Consider the following 15,773-nt stretch of genomic DNA (forward strand, 5'->3'; position numbering starts at 1 on the left):
CAGTCTGGGTTCTTCCTGCCTCCGGCAAAGGCAAACCCATTCGTGGGATTGCTTTTGCTCCAGGACCTGGGTGCACTTGGTGGGTGATGCGGGAGGATGGAGAAATCCGATGTGTGCCTCAAGGGGGTTTGATTTTGGGTGAAAACAGTCAATGAACTGAATGGCACAATGTGAACTGCTATATAATACTGTGTGTCACCTCTGTGTTGTATCAATGATATCAGAGTACGAGCCTCCCAACCCATGGAAGATCAACTATGAAACAAGCCGTGCAGCAGTGATGGAACGATGACTGACTCGGTATGCAGCAACCCACCGCCACACACCATCTCTCCCACCCGGAAAGACTGATACAACAGATGGAGCCCAGAGTCATGGACTGGGTGAACTCAGTGGACATTTTAATGGACATTTTACAGGGAAGGTCCATGAACTAAGGGAATGATGTCTGTGTATTATGTTAAAGGATGGGAAGGGGAGGGGAGGTGGTTGGTACGGTTGTATCGCATCATATGGGACCTGGGTATGGTGTAAATGGTATGGAATAAGGGGTGGAGAATGTGCTGGTTTTGGCTAAGGGGTTAATTCTCCTCACTGTGGGGGTCGGCTACCTTTCCAGCTTCCCGCGCTCTGCCGCGTGGCGGGGGGGGGCTGGGAGGGGCAGGGCCATGGTGGGGACGGCTGACCCCGACTGGCCAATGGCAGGTTCATTCCATACCATGTGACACCATGACCAATATATTGAGGGGGGGCAGTGGCAGCGCGGGGGCGGCGCGGCGTCGGGTCGGCGGGCGGCGAGCGGCTGCGGCGCGTGCGGTTTGTTCCGGCGGTTTGTTCTCCCTCTCCCCTCCCTTCCCTCCTCCCCCGGGGCTTTGCGCCTCTCGTTGTTCTCCTTTACATTGCATTTCTACTGTTGTTTCTTTTAATTTTAATTATTAAACTGTTCTTATCCCAACCCACGAGCGTTGCCCTTCTGATTCTCTCCCCCATCTACCGGTGGGGGAGTGAGCGAGCGACTGTGTGGGGCTGAGCTGCCGCTAAACCACAACATTGTGTCATATACACAATATTAAAGAGACAGCACAGGCAAAAAAAAAAACCCCAAACCCAGCAACCATCCCACCTAAAAAAAACCCCAAAACTAGAACAACTGACCAGACATCACATTTTTGGATTTGGTTGTTAAATTTATAAATCCTGCAGGTGTATTGCTGCCTCTGAAGCACTGGAGATCCAAATAGGGTACTGAAAATTCTTCAGCTTCCTCCCTTTCACCTTGTGATAGAGGAGAAGAGGTGTGAAAGTTCAGAGGAGACAGCAGCAGAACATGAAATGTTTTGAAGACCTATCTACCTTGGTGGAAAGCAGCAGTGGTTGATTTAACAGTTATGTTATAGATCCATATTTACTAATTTTTAATGTGCTCAGAAAGACAAGCCTAACTTTGCAGAGTCAACAAAATCTATGTTTATTATCAGTTTTTGTAAATATTTTAGTTAGATAATGCAACTAGTAGGGGAAAACCGCAGTCTTGCAGTGCGATGGCAAAGTCTCTCGCTGCCAACAGACCAAAATCCTCTGCCTAACTGAATGATACTACAGAGGCTCCAGCTCCCAAAAATAATTTCCAGTAAATCTGCCCATGAAAACAGCTCATTCCGGTCTCACAGTAAATCACAACTTGATAATTTAACTCCTATCAACAGTAACAAACTAATTACTGTTTCTACACCAATGAAATAGACTGACAGGAATTAGAAACTGGGCACCTGAGTTTGGAACACGTGCTTCAATTGTTATGCAGCGATCTTTTCATTAGTATTTCTTTTATATTAAACAGACCAGACCGATGGCTTACACATGTTCAAAAAAGGCTGTGGTTTAAGCGTACCTGCCTGCTGTTATTTTCAACTACCAAAACGAATGTCAGCAGCTCAGCCAGCAAATCTGACGATATACTCCATGTACCAACTGGACTGTCAGAAAAGGAAAACAAGTCTTATTTTTTAATTTTCCGTGGTCATTTTGTTGTTACACGGTTTATTTCAAAAGACTTGAGCCCTTCCAAGCTCCTTCTTTTACTGCTGCCTTATGTTTCCCTTTAGAGAGGATGATACATTCTGTAAACCCACCTTTAAATCAACAAATCAGCACAGCCACTTCTCTGCTTTTTTCTTCTTTTGATAAACCTTGTCATTCCCATCACTCTTGGTAAGTATTGGCTAGATCCTAGAAAACAGGGCTGCAAGCGACTTCAAACCAGTTCTTAAATATCTCCAGCTACAACAGTTCAAAAGAAGGTTGTGAATGCAGATGTCATAATCTATGATGGGACTACATGGTGATTCACAAGAAGTTGACTCTGTTCTGTAGTGCATAAACGAAAAAATCTCCTGCCTTGAAGATTAATCTCTACACCTCAAGTGCCCTAACTCCTCCATTAGGCAGTTCATCTCTATACATTAATAAATATTTAGTTAGATGTGCAAAGCAGAGCTGGTCCAACATGGAAGATGCAGGACAGCATAGCCTGTCAACCTTACAGGGTGCAGGAACCGCCCCGCACCCCAGTGCTGTAAGGAAAACAAGTCAGTCACAAAAACTTCTGTACCTAAGGATTTTACAGAAGTTTGGATGCCCACAGAGTTAAAAAGTTGCAAGGCTGGCTTAAGGGGATCCAACTTTTTTACTTCAATACCTAAATCCTTCCACAGCGACAAACCATTCCCTGAGTCACCATCCATTGACAGTTCTGCATTAAGGCCATGATCTACTTTTTCTTTGGAAAAAGCCTGATTATTTCAATGAAATCACCGGGTACCATTTCCACCCTTGAAAAAAGGCCTTGTGTAAATGTGGGATTACAAGTCAAAGACTAAACCTTTATTTTTTAAAACCCTGCCTTTAATTTAAGAAATTATTTACTACTATAGTTATTTTTCCTCTCTTGTGTAGTCTGAAGTAATGGAGATTAGCAAACAGCCTGTCTTTAACACACCTGAAGTATGCTGCTTTGATATTGATTTGGTTGGTAAGAAAAGGACGGTATTTGTACTGCTGTGTTTTAACTGAGGGAAGAAGAATTAACCAAAAAAAAAAAAAAAAGCAAGCCAGAAGCTAGGGATGTCCGTATTAAATACAGAAACACAGACAGTACTAGGTCCATATGTCAGTTTGCTGGTCTGTTGACTGTAGCAGATAATACTTCAACTCTAACTCAGACTTGCCTCTCCCCCAAAATGTATTTTGTTTTCATAAACACTACGTGTAAAAATCTGGGGCGTACTCTTCCAAATATCTTGTGAGTAGACAAATCATATCTCAAAGAACATTAGGAAAAAAATCATAAATGCAGACAGCCATACAGTTTTATACATGTCCCAGAAAAATGATACAGCATAACAACAACAAACAGTATGGATTTCTACCTAATTAGGACAGTAATTTTTCGGAAACAGGTTGCCTGCATGCGATTAAATGATACTCACACAGGGCTTTTGGACCTGGTTAACTATTGGAAATCAATATTCTTTTTAGTTCCCTTCGATGGCCTTGCCTAACACTGGTTCAGCCAAACAGTTCAATGATCCTTTCAGAATGCTGCATGAGTTGTATCAACAATTTAAGTGAAAAAATCAATGGTGCAGATTTCTCAGTGAATTCTGCACATGGAACCAGGCCCTCACCTGGAACCACCACCATCCATAATTCAGTTTTATAAAGTAAAAGCACCTCTCGTTATCCTTTAACGCCAAAGTACCACAGCAACACACTGGTACCTCAGCAGTATGCTGCATCTGACAACATCAGATTGTCAGGTGCCAGCACCACAGCAGCACCCATACTGACCTTATTCATTGTTCTGCAGGCCTCTGATAGAATCATAGAATAGTTTGGGTTGGAAGTGACCTTTAAAAGTCATCTAGTCCAATCCCCCTGCCATGGCAGGGACATCTTCAACTAGACCAGGCTGCTCAGAGCCCTGTCCAACCTGACCTTGACTGTTGCTAGGGTTAGGGCCTCCACAACTTCTCTGGACAAACTGTCCCAGTGTTTCACCACCCTCACTGCAGAAAATTTCTTCCTTATATCCAGTCTAAATCTACCCTCCTTTAATTTAAAACCATCACCCCTTCTCCTGTCCCTCGACCTGCTGGCCACGCCTTTGATGCAGCCCAGGATACGGTTGGCCTTCTGGGCTCTGAGTGCGCATTGTTGGCTCATGTCTAGCTTTTCATTCACCAGTACCCCCAAGTCCTTCTTGGCAGGGCTGCTCTCAATCCCTTCATCCCCTGATGCCCTGCTCCACACTGCCCACCACTGGGAGCCACAGTGCCCCTCCTGCCCCTTCCTGTCCCCAAAGGGTGGGCAGTGACTCTATCCCATTAGCAGAAAGAACAAGGCGCTGCTGGTACTTCATGGAAACTTCCCTTTTTCTAATCCATCAGCAATACTTCATGCCACAGAGACTCCTTTTCTGGCAGTAGTATCATTAGAAGGATATCATGTCAAGGGTGTGAAAAAAACCCCAAATCAGGGTAGGGTTAATAAAGATTATTTACAATATTTGAATGCTATCTGGGCCTAGCAAAACATTTGACGGAAGAGAGAAGTAAGTACAGGTTTCAAAGCCTTCTGTTTATGATCAACTTAAGGTAGTGGCAAAAGTGATTTTTTTTCTTCTTGTTAAGAAAACAGAGAGAAATGCCAGTGGTAAATTCTGCTCTGCCTGGCAGGATTGCTCTCTGTGCTTAGAATACAGCTCAGGTTACTCCCATATCCAAGCTTGTTCATTTATGGTTAAAGCTCAGATGTCATCGAACTACTCAGTACCACACCCCCTTCTCTGAAATGCATGACGAATTGCAGTGAAGTGTTTTTACATCTTAAAAAGCCCTCTTTTTTGTTTAGAACAAAATTTATTTCCACATTTTCATAAAACATCTTTTGTTGACATTCTGCAAACAATACTGTCCAATAAGGTGCCAATTTTTTCTTCCTGTGGAGTAACTTTGTACATCTGCAGAAAAAAGGAACAAGAAAAACATAAAAACCCGTATAAGGGAAAAACAAATTATCACGTATCTGCTAAAATTATATACTCAACAAGAAAGGTTTCTCTCTCTCCCCTGCTTTTTACATTAGAAATTCCTATCTTGTCTTGCCTGCATGGCAAAACGGGGACCGAGGAGCAAATTCTGAAACTGCAAGAGACAAAAAAAAGCTGAGAAACTGAACGACAGCAGCACTTTAGCTCTACATGTTAAAGTCATTTGTCCAATTGTATTCATACGTCTCCCATCATTACTTCGACAGACATGATCAAGATGATTCAAGCTACCTGAATTTTATCAAGTGGAACACATATGCTTCAAGATACTTATCTGGCATATAGTGGTCTGTTAAGAGCACGCATGCTCTAACACAGCTCCTAGCAGCTGATCAACACGTTTTTATTTTAGCTACCCATGCTGGGACTATTTATGTGCTTCAGATTACCAAACTGTTGAGGACTGAAGATTAATTTTTAATTAAATGGATATTTGCCTTAGAAAACAGGAAGCGCAAGTACCTGAATGGTAGGCAGCAATCTGGAATTAATTCTTATGTTCCAACTTCCTGACAATGTTAAGAATTTGATGACTTAAAATCTGTGATGTCAGTGTGTGACAACTAGGACCTTTTTCAAGTAAAAGAGCTCTGAGAAAGAAATAATCAAGCTTCACTTAAAACAAGTTTCAATTTTGCTAAGGAAATACAAACCCTAAGTTAATTACGTCCACAGATATTTAATCAGACAACTAAATAAATTATCCCTTTTCTCCACGCCAGTCATCTCTTCTAGTTACATACCTTTTTAACTTTGGCAGTGTCTGTTAGTTGGGGGAGCTCCTCTAGAGAAACTTGTTGGCCTTCTACCTGAGATGCTATATCTTCCAGATTTACAGGTTTTTCCCTGTCCGCAACCAGAACAATGAGCACTGCTGTGTCACTGTCTGAAATGCCAAACTTTTTAAAAGCATCTGAAATCTAAGAAAAGATGAAAACCATCAGAATATGAGTCACTTTCTCACCACATTTAAGCAACTTGTTCAGTTGCTGGGTCAAATAAACTAAGAGTATAAACTGACACACATTTTACAGCAATGGAATTCTGATGAGCTACAAGCGGTAACAGCATTAGTGTTATTAAAAATAACTAACTTCTATTAGTAGTCAGGTAAACAGTTAAGTGAATACTTATATTTAGTTTAGCTGCATGGATCTTAGCAATTTTCTCTGGCAAAAAAAAGATATTTGTTCAGTAAATCTTACATTGTTGTTCGGTGAAAGGCTGAAAATAATTTCTGCATACAGGGTTCTGGTCTTCATTTTACCTATCTTGTGTAGATGAACTGCTTTGTTGGCTGCCACAAGAATTTGAAAAGGATCTACAATCTGTAAAACACAACAGAAGAAGTAAACAGAAATTTAACATACTATTTTGAACCCTGAAATAATCTTGACCACTTGATTTTGATAGCCTAAGCCTGCAATCATAGAAGTGAGAAATTCAGTATTCTGCAAGCTATTTTAGCCATTCTTGCTCTTCCACAGTCAATGTGATTATTTACTGAGTGGGGTAATACTTGATGTAAAAATAAAGATTACACTCCCTCAAGCAGGTTACTGAAATCTTTTGAGAAAAGAATCACATTAATAGATCTTCTGTCAGTGAATTGCCAGATTATATTATTTTTTTCCCTTCCCTAACTATTGCTTTGATAATTTTGGCAAAAAAAGACTAGATTCAGAAACTCATTATGGGTTTAAAATGACAACAAAGGCTCCAAACAGTGATTTTTGACAGAGTATTTAACAATTAGTACTATCTTTTACAGATGGAAGTAGATTTAAACAGCCCCACCAAGTCAGACGCGAACTGAATCAAGACAATTGTTTTGGCTAATCCTGCCAAGGCTCTTTCTTTTACCCAGATGAACCCTTAGACATGTACAACACAAATGAAATCAAAGAAGGGGCATTTGTGCAGAGAAAGCAAAGCGTGCACATTTGAACTTGTGCGACAGGGATTACAAACACCGGTCATTTCTCACACAGCTCCTGCAGAGAAGGGTTTCCACACCGCCTTCACAACTATAATGCAGTACAAACAGGACAAGCCAAACATTAGAACCATAGAATGTCCTGAGTTGGAAGGGACCCACAAGGATCATCAAGTCTAAATCCTGCCCCTGCACAGGACAACCCCTAATTCACACCATATCTCTGAGGGCCTTGTTCAAGTGCTTCCTGAATAGCATCAGCCCTGGCGCCATGAACACCTCCCTGGGGAGCCTGTTCCAGTGCTCCACCACCCTCTGGGTGAAGAACCTTTTCCCAATATCCAACCTAAACCTCCCCTGGCACATCCTCCTGCCATTCCCTCGGGTCCTATCATCGGTCACCAGAGAGATCAGTGCCTGCCTCTCCTCTTCCCCTTGTGAGGAAGCTGCAGACCGCGATGAGGTCTGCCCTCAGCCTCCTCTTCTTTAGGCTGAATAAACCAAGTGACTTTGGCCACTCCTCGTATGGTTTCTCCTCTAAACCCTTCACCAACTTTGTGGCCCTTCTCTGGACATTCTCTAGTAGCTTTATATCCTTAATGTACTGTGGCGCCCAAAACTGCCCACAGAACTCAAGGTGAGGCCGCACCAGCGCAGAGTAGAGCGGGACAGTCCCCTCCCAGATACTGGGAAGGGACCCCCCTTCCAACTCAGGACACTGATTCTGTGATTCACTCACCATTGCAGGGTTTATTAACGCTCCTTCAATGGATCCCTCCATGGCCTTCTTTCGGAGGGCAGCGGCATTCTTCACGCCAGTGAAGAGGAGGACGGTGACGCTGCAGCCAGGGAACAGCTCCAGCGGGTGCGTCACCTCCATCCCGCACCGACGGCGCGGCGGGCCCCGGGCAGCGCCCGCAGCAGCAGCCCACGGCGTCTCACAGAGTCCCGGTTACACGAAGACGCGCCCGCTCTCGTCTCCTAAAATCCAGAACTTTAATAACACGCAACCATTGATACACGGCTTTCACGGCTTCTGCGAGGGGAAGCCCCCACGCGCGCGGGCCCCACGGCCGGAGGCAAGCCACGCCTCCCGCCCGCAGCTCTCCTCACCCCTTCCCGCCGCCGCCCGCGCCTGACGCCTCCGCCCCGTGCTCCCGCGCTCCCGCCCTGGCCGCCGCCGCCGCCCCGCGCTCCTGGGGCCCCACCGGGCCCTCACCGCCCGCCGCCGCCGCCGCCAGACCCCGCCTCCACGCGCCCGGCCCTCCCCGGAAGGGCGGCCCGTTCCCGCCCAGCGCCCCGGCGGCGGCGGCACCGGCATGGAGCGGTCAGAGGCCCACAGCTTCTCCGCCGCCATGAGCGGCGCCTTCCTGCTGTCGTGCCTGCTTTTCGCGGCCATCAACCGCCGGCAGCGCGGGCCCTACATGGACGAGGCCTTCCACGTCCCCCAGGCGCAGGCCTACTGCCGGGGCAGCTTCCTCCAGGTGCTGCGGCCGGCGGCAGCCCACCCGCCGCCTGCCTCCCGGGCAGGATCCACCATTTCTGTAAAAGTACCGCGGGCGCTTTGAAAAGGGAATCATTTATGGTGATTGCTGTCCACAACGCTGGTTGCCGCTTTCTGGTGCGGCAGTGCGCCGGGCAGGACGCGCAGTGTTCGAAAATTTCAGTTTAACAGTGCCAGAAATTTGCTAAACATCCAAGCTAACAGAATGAGGCGTGGGTGGGGATGGCATATCGTCTCTGGTCCCTGTTTTGTGTGGTAGCAGCTCCATAACCCCGCTTCTTTCTCGCTTTCCAGTGGGACCCCATGATCACCACGCTGCCCGGCCTGTACCTGGTCTCAGTGGGAGTAGTGAAGCCCGCGGCGTGGCTCTTCGGGTGGACGGGAAGCGTCGTGTGCTCTGCGGGGATGCTCAGGTTTATTAACCTCCTTTTCAGTGCCGGGAACTTCTATTTACTGTATTTACTTCTGTTCAAGATCCATCAAAAGAATAAGGTACGGTCAAAGTAGAATAATTTTGTGTTTGACAATCAATTTCGATGGCTCTGTGTATGTTTGCTTCACTACATATGTGAGCTGTCCTCAGTTCTATATAACTGCAGGTGCTACTACCAGTTTGGCCAATGAGGCACATTTCTTTTCTCTAAACTTTTCTAATATATTTTTTCCTCTCTCAGGGTGCAATCCTATAAAAATTTACTCTTGTGCATAACTATAAGTAGCCCCATTGAAATAAAAGTTGAAGTTGGTATGCATATAGACTTACTATCCAAAAGTCTGAATGCTCATCCAGTTGGAATGGCTTAAGACCCTCCACAAAACTTCAACCAGCAAATCCTGAGCACAGCCCTGTGAGCTGCGTTTAAACTAAAATGTGTTCTTTAGAAAGATACCAAGTTTGATGTCAATATTTAGAACCGGAGAATAATTCAGGCTAGAAAGAATTGGAGAAGAATTCAGGTTGGAAGGGACCTTAGGAGGTCCACTCTCCAGTTCAAAGCAGGCCAGCCCTGAGATCAGACCATGTTGCTCAGGGTTGGGGCCTGGAAAACTCTCCAAGGACGGATAGTGACTGCACAAACTCTCTGGGTACCTTGCTCCATGCCTGACTTACATCCTTCCTACGACGAAGAAGGCTTTTCTTGCATCCAGTCTGAGACTCTGTTTATGACTGTTGTCCTCCCACCGTGTACCACTTGGAGGAGCTTGGCTCCCTTTACCTGTTGACATCCTTACAGGTATTGGCAGGCTGCTGTTTGGTCCCCCCAAGCCATCTATTTTCCAGGCTGAACAGGGCCAGCTCCCTCAGCTTTTCTCAGGGCAGGTACTTCAGCCCTCAGCTGTCTTGGTGGCCCTCTGCCATTGGTCCAGTTTACTAGTGCCTTTTTTGTATCACAGGGCACAAAATTGGATGTGGTATTTTAGGTGCAGCCTAACTAAGAGTAAAGAGTGATAATCATTTCCCTTCATCTGCTGCTGTGCTCTTGTTCACGTAGCCCAGAAGGCTGTTGCTGTTCCTTAGTGCCAGGGCATGCTGCCGGCTCATGCTCTCTTCGCTAGCTGCTGAGACCCCCAGGTCCCTTTCCACAGAGCAGCAGCTCCTCAGATACTCCACACCCGGGCTGTATCACTGTGGGGATTCTTCCTTTCCAGATGAATGCATTTGCATTGGTCCATGTGAAATTTCCTAATACTTCTGTTGCCCTGTTCCTCCAGCCTGTCTAGGTCACTCTGAATGGCAACTCTGCTCTTCAGCATATTGCCTGGTCCCCCCAGTTTAGTGTCATCTGCAGACTTGATGAGAATGTGTTCTCACTACCTTTAAGTCATTGATAAAGATGTTAAAATGGGACCAGTCCCCGTTTAGATCCCTGTGATGCTCTGGTTGTTACACTCACCTTTGGATGGAGTGTGACCAGTTAGCCATCCAGCCAGTTTTCACCTGTCTAGCTGTTCACTCATCCAGACGATAACAGTTCAATTTGGATACAAGAATATTGTATTTTTGAAGTGCTGGAGCATCCACCATTGCAGTAGGTAAATTGTTCCAGTGGTTAATGGCCTATTCAAAATCTGTCACCTTAGTGAAGTTCTTCAGTTTCACTTTTAACTGTAAAAACATTTTTTCTTGTTCCCCAGTAACTGAAGGACTCCTTTACTATAAAGAAAATTTCTGATATATTTTCTTACAGGAGACTCTTCATGTTTAAGCACATGATAAGATTATACAGAATTGGGTCAAATTCAGTAAATTGTTTCCACTTTTGGAACACTTTAATTTTATGCTTGGAGGTGGGAATATGAAATGTAAGAAAACAAAGGTTTCATGGTAGTAGTCTAAGCATTAGAAAATGTACTTGTATTGTTGGCACTGCTTTGAACTCAGCATTTTCTCTATTCTTTTCTGTAAGGTGGTGACTGGCTGTTTCACCCCATGCTATATATTCAGAAACATCATGCAATGTTTTTTAATGTTGAAAATTACATTGTACCATGTAGTGAGTGGGATAATTGGGAGGAGTTTTTAACTGCATGGTCTCCTACCTTTAAAGTTTCTTTTCTAACTGATGAATTATAATGAAGATAAACAATAAAAGCTGCACCAAAGATTAGAAACTTTGGACTGGCTTCAAAAGAGGCAATAGTCTAAGCATGGAATGATGTGTTCGGCTGTCTCACAGATAAACAGAATGTGACAATGAGATTTCAGGGGCATAAAACATTGAATTTCTTTTTATTTTCTTCTGCCCATTAGTGCAGCTCTTTCATACTAGGTATGGGAGCAATTATACTCCCACAATGATTTTAATGCCACGAATATGTGAACACCTGACATATGAAAGGAGTTGGTTTTCATTGCCGTATTTTGAACTTGCCTGCAATAATATTCCATACTTTCATTTGTCTTTTAACATTGTATAATCTGACACTCTGTATTAACATAGCAGGAGGTTAACAAAAATACAGCATGTGTGCTTGTGCAGTAGTGGAACCAAAGAGGGTAAGAGATGTTATATTGTGTTAATGGAATTCTCAAGAACGATACCCTTCATTTGTTTTGGGTTTCTTTTTTTTTTGTTTAATTTTATTGGACATTGCTAACCACACTTTTCTGCTTCTTCTCTAGGCTGTGTCTGGTTTCCAGAGAATCTTGTCTACATTAAGTCTTGCAATGTTTCCTACCCTTTATTTTTTTACATTCCTTTATTATACGGACCCAGGATCAGTTTTTTTTACTCTCTTTGCCTATTTAATGTGCCTTTATGGAAACCATAAAACTTCAGCTCTCCTTGGATTTTGTGGCTTCATGTTCCGTCAGACAAATATTGTGTGGGCAGTTTTTTGTGCTGGAAATATTGTTGCAGAGAAGCTAAATGAAGCCTGGAAGACAGAGTTACAGAAAAAGAAAGATGAAAAGATTTCTTCCAGGAAAGGATCATTTTCAGATTTCATCCAAATATTGCAGTTTCTTATTAAATATCTCATGTTGCCTAAGAACTTGGTTACACTTATTGCTTTAACTTGGCCATACATCATATTAGTAACTCTGTTCTTTGTTTTTGTTTTCATTAATGGTGGAATAGTTGTTGGTGACAGAAGCAGCCACGAAGCCTGTTTGCACTTTCCCCAGCTGTTCTATTTTCTGTCCTTTACTGTCTTTTTTTCATTCCCTCATTTATTGACCCCTGCCAAAATCAGGAAATTCCTTCTGTCATTACGAAAGCACCCTGTGCAGTACAGCTTAATCGCCATCATCTCTTTATTCCTGATCTGGAAATTTACATATGTTCATAAGTATTTACTAGCCGATAACAGACATTATACATTCTATGTCTGGAGAAAAGTCTTCCAAAGACATGAGCTTGTAAAATATCTATTAGTTCCAGTCTATATATTTGCTGGCTGGAGTTTCGCTGATACACTAAAATCAAAATCAATATTCTGGATCTTAATGTATTTTGTATGTTTATTAGCAGCCACAGTTCCTCAAAAATTGCTGGAATTTCGTTACTTTATTTTGCCATTTTTAATATATAGGCTCAATATTCCATTTCCATCTCTATATAAACAACTTCTGGAGCTGGCTTTTTATATTGTTGTGAATGCAGTAACTTTTTATCTTTTTCTAAACAGAACATTCCAATGGCCAAATAGTGACGAAATCCAGAGGTTCATGTGGTGACTTCTTATTATTTTTGATACTTTCATACCCTTAGGAAAACCCAGTTCTGTTTCAGGGCTCTGTAATAAAGCAATACATTTTGCATTATGTAAGGACTTTTTTCCCCAGCTGGATTTGGGGAAGTAAGCTGTTTGCTTATTTCTTGGAACTGAATGTCAGATCTGACTTGTTGTAATGTGAAGACATCCCATATATTGAATTTATGAGTTCCTCGAATTAACAAATCCAATATGAGGGGAAATTTGAGAACACCTTTCTGTAATTAATGTGAAATAAGGGAGATGTTTACAGTAATTTTTCATTATAATAAAATGTTATGTAATATTCCCTTCAAGGTATGACAGTTTATGTTTCAGAGGTTTCTCTTTAAAATTAAGTATTTAAGTATTTAATCTTTTTGTTACCTCTGGGTGCATATTTACTCCTTGGATCAGGCCACCCCCACCTAGGTTTGCTAGCGATCAAGGTATGAACCACTGCTGAAGTATAATGTTTTCAAAACCTCCTACATCCCACTGAATTTTCATGATTTTTTGGTCAATAAATGCTTACATTAATTTTTACAAACAGAATGTAGGCTTTGAAATCATTAGAGCATTTTGAAAATTTTATTTCAAACTGATGTTTAGAAAATATAGTGGCGGCTATGTGCATGTACCTTCTTTGGGGCAATAAGTGTTGTTGTACAACAAAAGATAAATTGCCGTTTATAATGTGGCCTATTAGAAAGGGAGTAATCTGGGTATGTCAGACTGAAATGTGTCGTTACACAGTGGAACGCAGTCTAATGAACACCCTTTGAAATAGTCAGGCTTTTATATCCTGAGGTTCTGTGTTCAGTTTTGTATTGAAGCAGGATATGAAGGCACGCCCAAGTTGAACCGAGTGTTTCTGAGATCTTTGACGTGTAATCTTAAAGAAATACCAATGGTGTTACTGAATTGTTCTTTTAAATATTTTTCATATACATACAAACCTAATGGAACTAGGGAGTATGTATTCTGTTTTACAAAGGTAAAATACAATGTGTATAGATACGTATTTTTTTAAAAGCATCTGGTGCATTATCATCAGAATAAAAGAAGGCTGTAATGGTTCCCGTCAGTAAATGACTTTAATTAGACTAAAAAATTTTTGATCACTTGAAGTTGACTATTCTGCAGTTTTATAAATATAACTAAATTATGTGGTGGGGGGGAATCCAAAACTTCACATACTGTGTAGCATCTTTAAGTTCTTTTGTATTCTGTAATGAAAATACTACAGCCAAATCTATGCAAACATACCGTGTTATTGCCACTCCAGTCACACTGAAATGGAATTGTTTCTCAAAAGGTCAGTACTGTGGAGTTATTACTCACATCGGTACTGTTAGGTTTTTTTCCTTTTACAGTATGCAGCTCAATGTCCTGGCTCTGATCCCTTCCCTGTACTAACACAAAGAGTTTGGTTAACTCAGATTCTCCTGTCCAATGTTTTTGCAACCCCAGTTTCTTCTAAGGAAACCTTAAAACCACTCCTCAATGAGTAGGTTTATTTGTATTGAATTTAAGACATTTACCAGGTCAGTTTTTGCTTCTTGGCCTCTCCAGTACGGTAATTTCTTGATAATGTGTGTACAATAGGGAAAGACATTTTTGATCACTCCCTATTTGTGTATATGTAAGTTGAAGGGGCAAGAGAATCCCAGAATGGGTTGCTTTTCAAGAATCCAGTGTGGTTCTTGCAGAGACCAGGGTGTTGTCTTGTGTTGTGATTTTAGTATGACAGATTTGAGGGGGTGGGGCGGGGGGAAGTCTTGCATGCCTTCTGCTTCCAATTTTGTTTTTGTATACCACACCAGTAAAAATGTAAACAAGGTAAAGAGCATATGTGTGCTTTAGTACAACTTAATTTGTATTCTCAAGATTTCAGTACTGAGCGAGTTGAAATGGTAACCTGGGAAGGGATGGGGTTCTGGCTAGAATTCTGAATTGTCTTCTAGATCTGGTTTGTTGTTTTTTTTTTTTCTGGCTTTATGTAGGGGAGCAGGTGTTTGTTCAGTTGACAAGATGCAAAAATTCCTGTGCTTACATAGTCCAAAGGTGGTGTTTTGTCCAGCATGCCTATTGGTAGGTGTATCTGAATGCCTTTGATTATCAACACTGTTAAGAAACAGTGTTTATGCCTCCTACTTACTCTTAACAGAGATAGCAGACATGTTTCAGGTGAAGAGAACTGAGTTTAAACACATAACAGTTTCAATGTATTTCTTTTGTAACGAAAAGTAAATACAAAAAGTCCCCCAAATTTAGAGCACAATACCTTCTAATGAGCTCCACATCACAAGACACTAGAAAAATTACATGTAGAGAGATGTCTGTGAGCTCTTGGGGTTTTTTTAACCAGTGTTATAAGATGGCATAGTATTTTATCATGGAATTTATCAATATACTTATATATTTTAATTTAAGAGTACAATTATTCTCAATGTATTTTGCTAATGTAAAAGCAGGCTGAGTTGATAAAAGTTTAAATTTAAGGGAAAGTCCATGAATTACTAAAACATGAGAGTCTATTTTTAGAGTAAAGCTATGTTTTCACTTTTGCTGATGAACCATGGGGAGTTTGCAGGTAATATTCAATGTTAGCTGGATTCAGACTCAGAAATCAAGATGCTTGTAATTGTGTCATAATTAGTCATAAAGAAGGGTCTCCAAATTCCATCAACATCCATTAGAAATTTGGCAAATATCAGTAGCAATAATGTTTAAATCTAGAGATAAGAATTAGTTAAACATACTTTATAATCTTGGAGCAAGTATCTTTTGGAAATCGATTTTAGTATTTGGCTCCTGAAATATTTCAGTTGTAAATGTTCGCAATTTATTAGCTGTTCATCTTAAAGACATGCAGAAGGGACTGTGGTTTTCCTGGTTTATGTTGCCAAGGTCTTCTAGTGTCAGTAGAACCATAATCGCTTACTTCAGGTTAATTCCTCAGTAGGTGTCATTCGGCAATGAAATTACTTACAACAGCATTTAAAAAATAATTTATTATAAAT

At 42.0% G+C, this 15,773-nt stretch overlaps 2 protein-coding genes across 5 annotated transcripts; one reads left to right on the forward strand and one right to left on the reverse strand.

Moving 5' to 3' along the window:
- Positions 1 to 4,899: 4,899 nt before the first annotated feature.
- TPRKB (TP53RK binding protein) lies at positions 4,900 to 8,285 on the reverse strand. Of its 3 annotated transcripts, none has more exons than XM_075081317.1 (5): positions 8,160 to 8,285; positions 7,786 to 8,027; positions 6,316 to 6,438; positions 5,854 to 6,030; positions 4,900 to 5,020 (listed from the first exon to the last, which is right to left on the reverse strand). In XM_075081317.1, the coding sequence occupies exons 2-5, from the start codon at positions 7,924 to 7,926 to the stop codon at positions 4,934 to 4,936; spliced, it is 528 nt and encodes a 175-aa protein (XP_074937418.1). In that variant the 5' UTR covers positions 7,927 to 8,027; positions 8,160 to 8,285; the 3' UTR covers positions 4,900 to 4,933. The 3 variants fall into 3 exon arrangements, with proteins under 3 accessions (XP_074937418.1, XP_074937421.1, XP_074937420.1); XM_075081320.1 differs by having other exon boundaries at positions 7,786 to 8,019; positions 8,255 to 8,279; XM_075081319.1 differs by having other exon boundaries at positions 8,255 to 8,274.
- On the forward strand, positions 8,216 to 13,068 carry ALG10 (ALG10 alpha-1,2-glucosyltransferase). 2 transcript variants are annotated; one of them, XM_075081316.1, is made up of 3 exons: positions 8,216 to 8,590; positions 8,845 to 9,042; positions 11,675 to 13,068. In XM_075081316.1, exons 1-3 carry the CDS (start codon positions 8,366 to 8,368, stop codon positions 12,728 to 12,730), a joined length of 1,479 nt encoding a protein of 492 aa, XP_074937417.1. In that variant the 5' UTR covers positions 8,216 to 8,365; the 3' UTR covers positions 12,731 to 13,068. The 2 variants fall into 2 exon arrangements, with proteins under 2 accessions (XP_074937417.1, XP_074937416.1); XM_075081315.1 differs by having other exon boundaries at positions 8,285 to 8,530.
- Positions 13,069 to 15,773: the final 2,705 nt, after the last annotated feature.

Source organism: Phalacrocorax aristotelis, chromosome 1 (genome assembly GCF_949628215.1).
Source record: "Phalacrocorax aristotelis chromosome 1, bGulAri2.1, whole genome shotgun sequence".
NCBI classification, from domain to species: domain Eukaryota; kingdom Metazoa; phylum Chordata; class Aves; order Suliformes; family Phalacrocoracidae; genus Phalacrocorax; species Phalacrocorax aristotelis.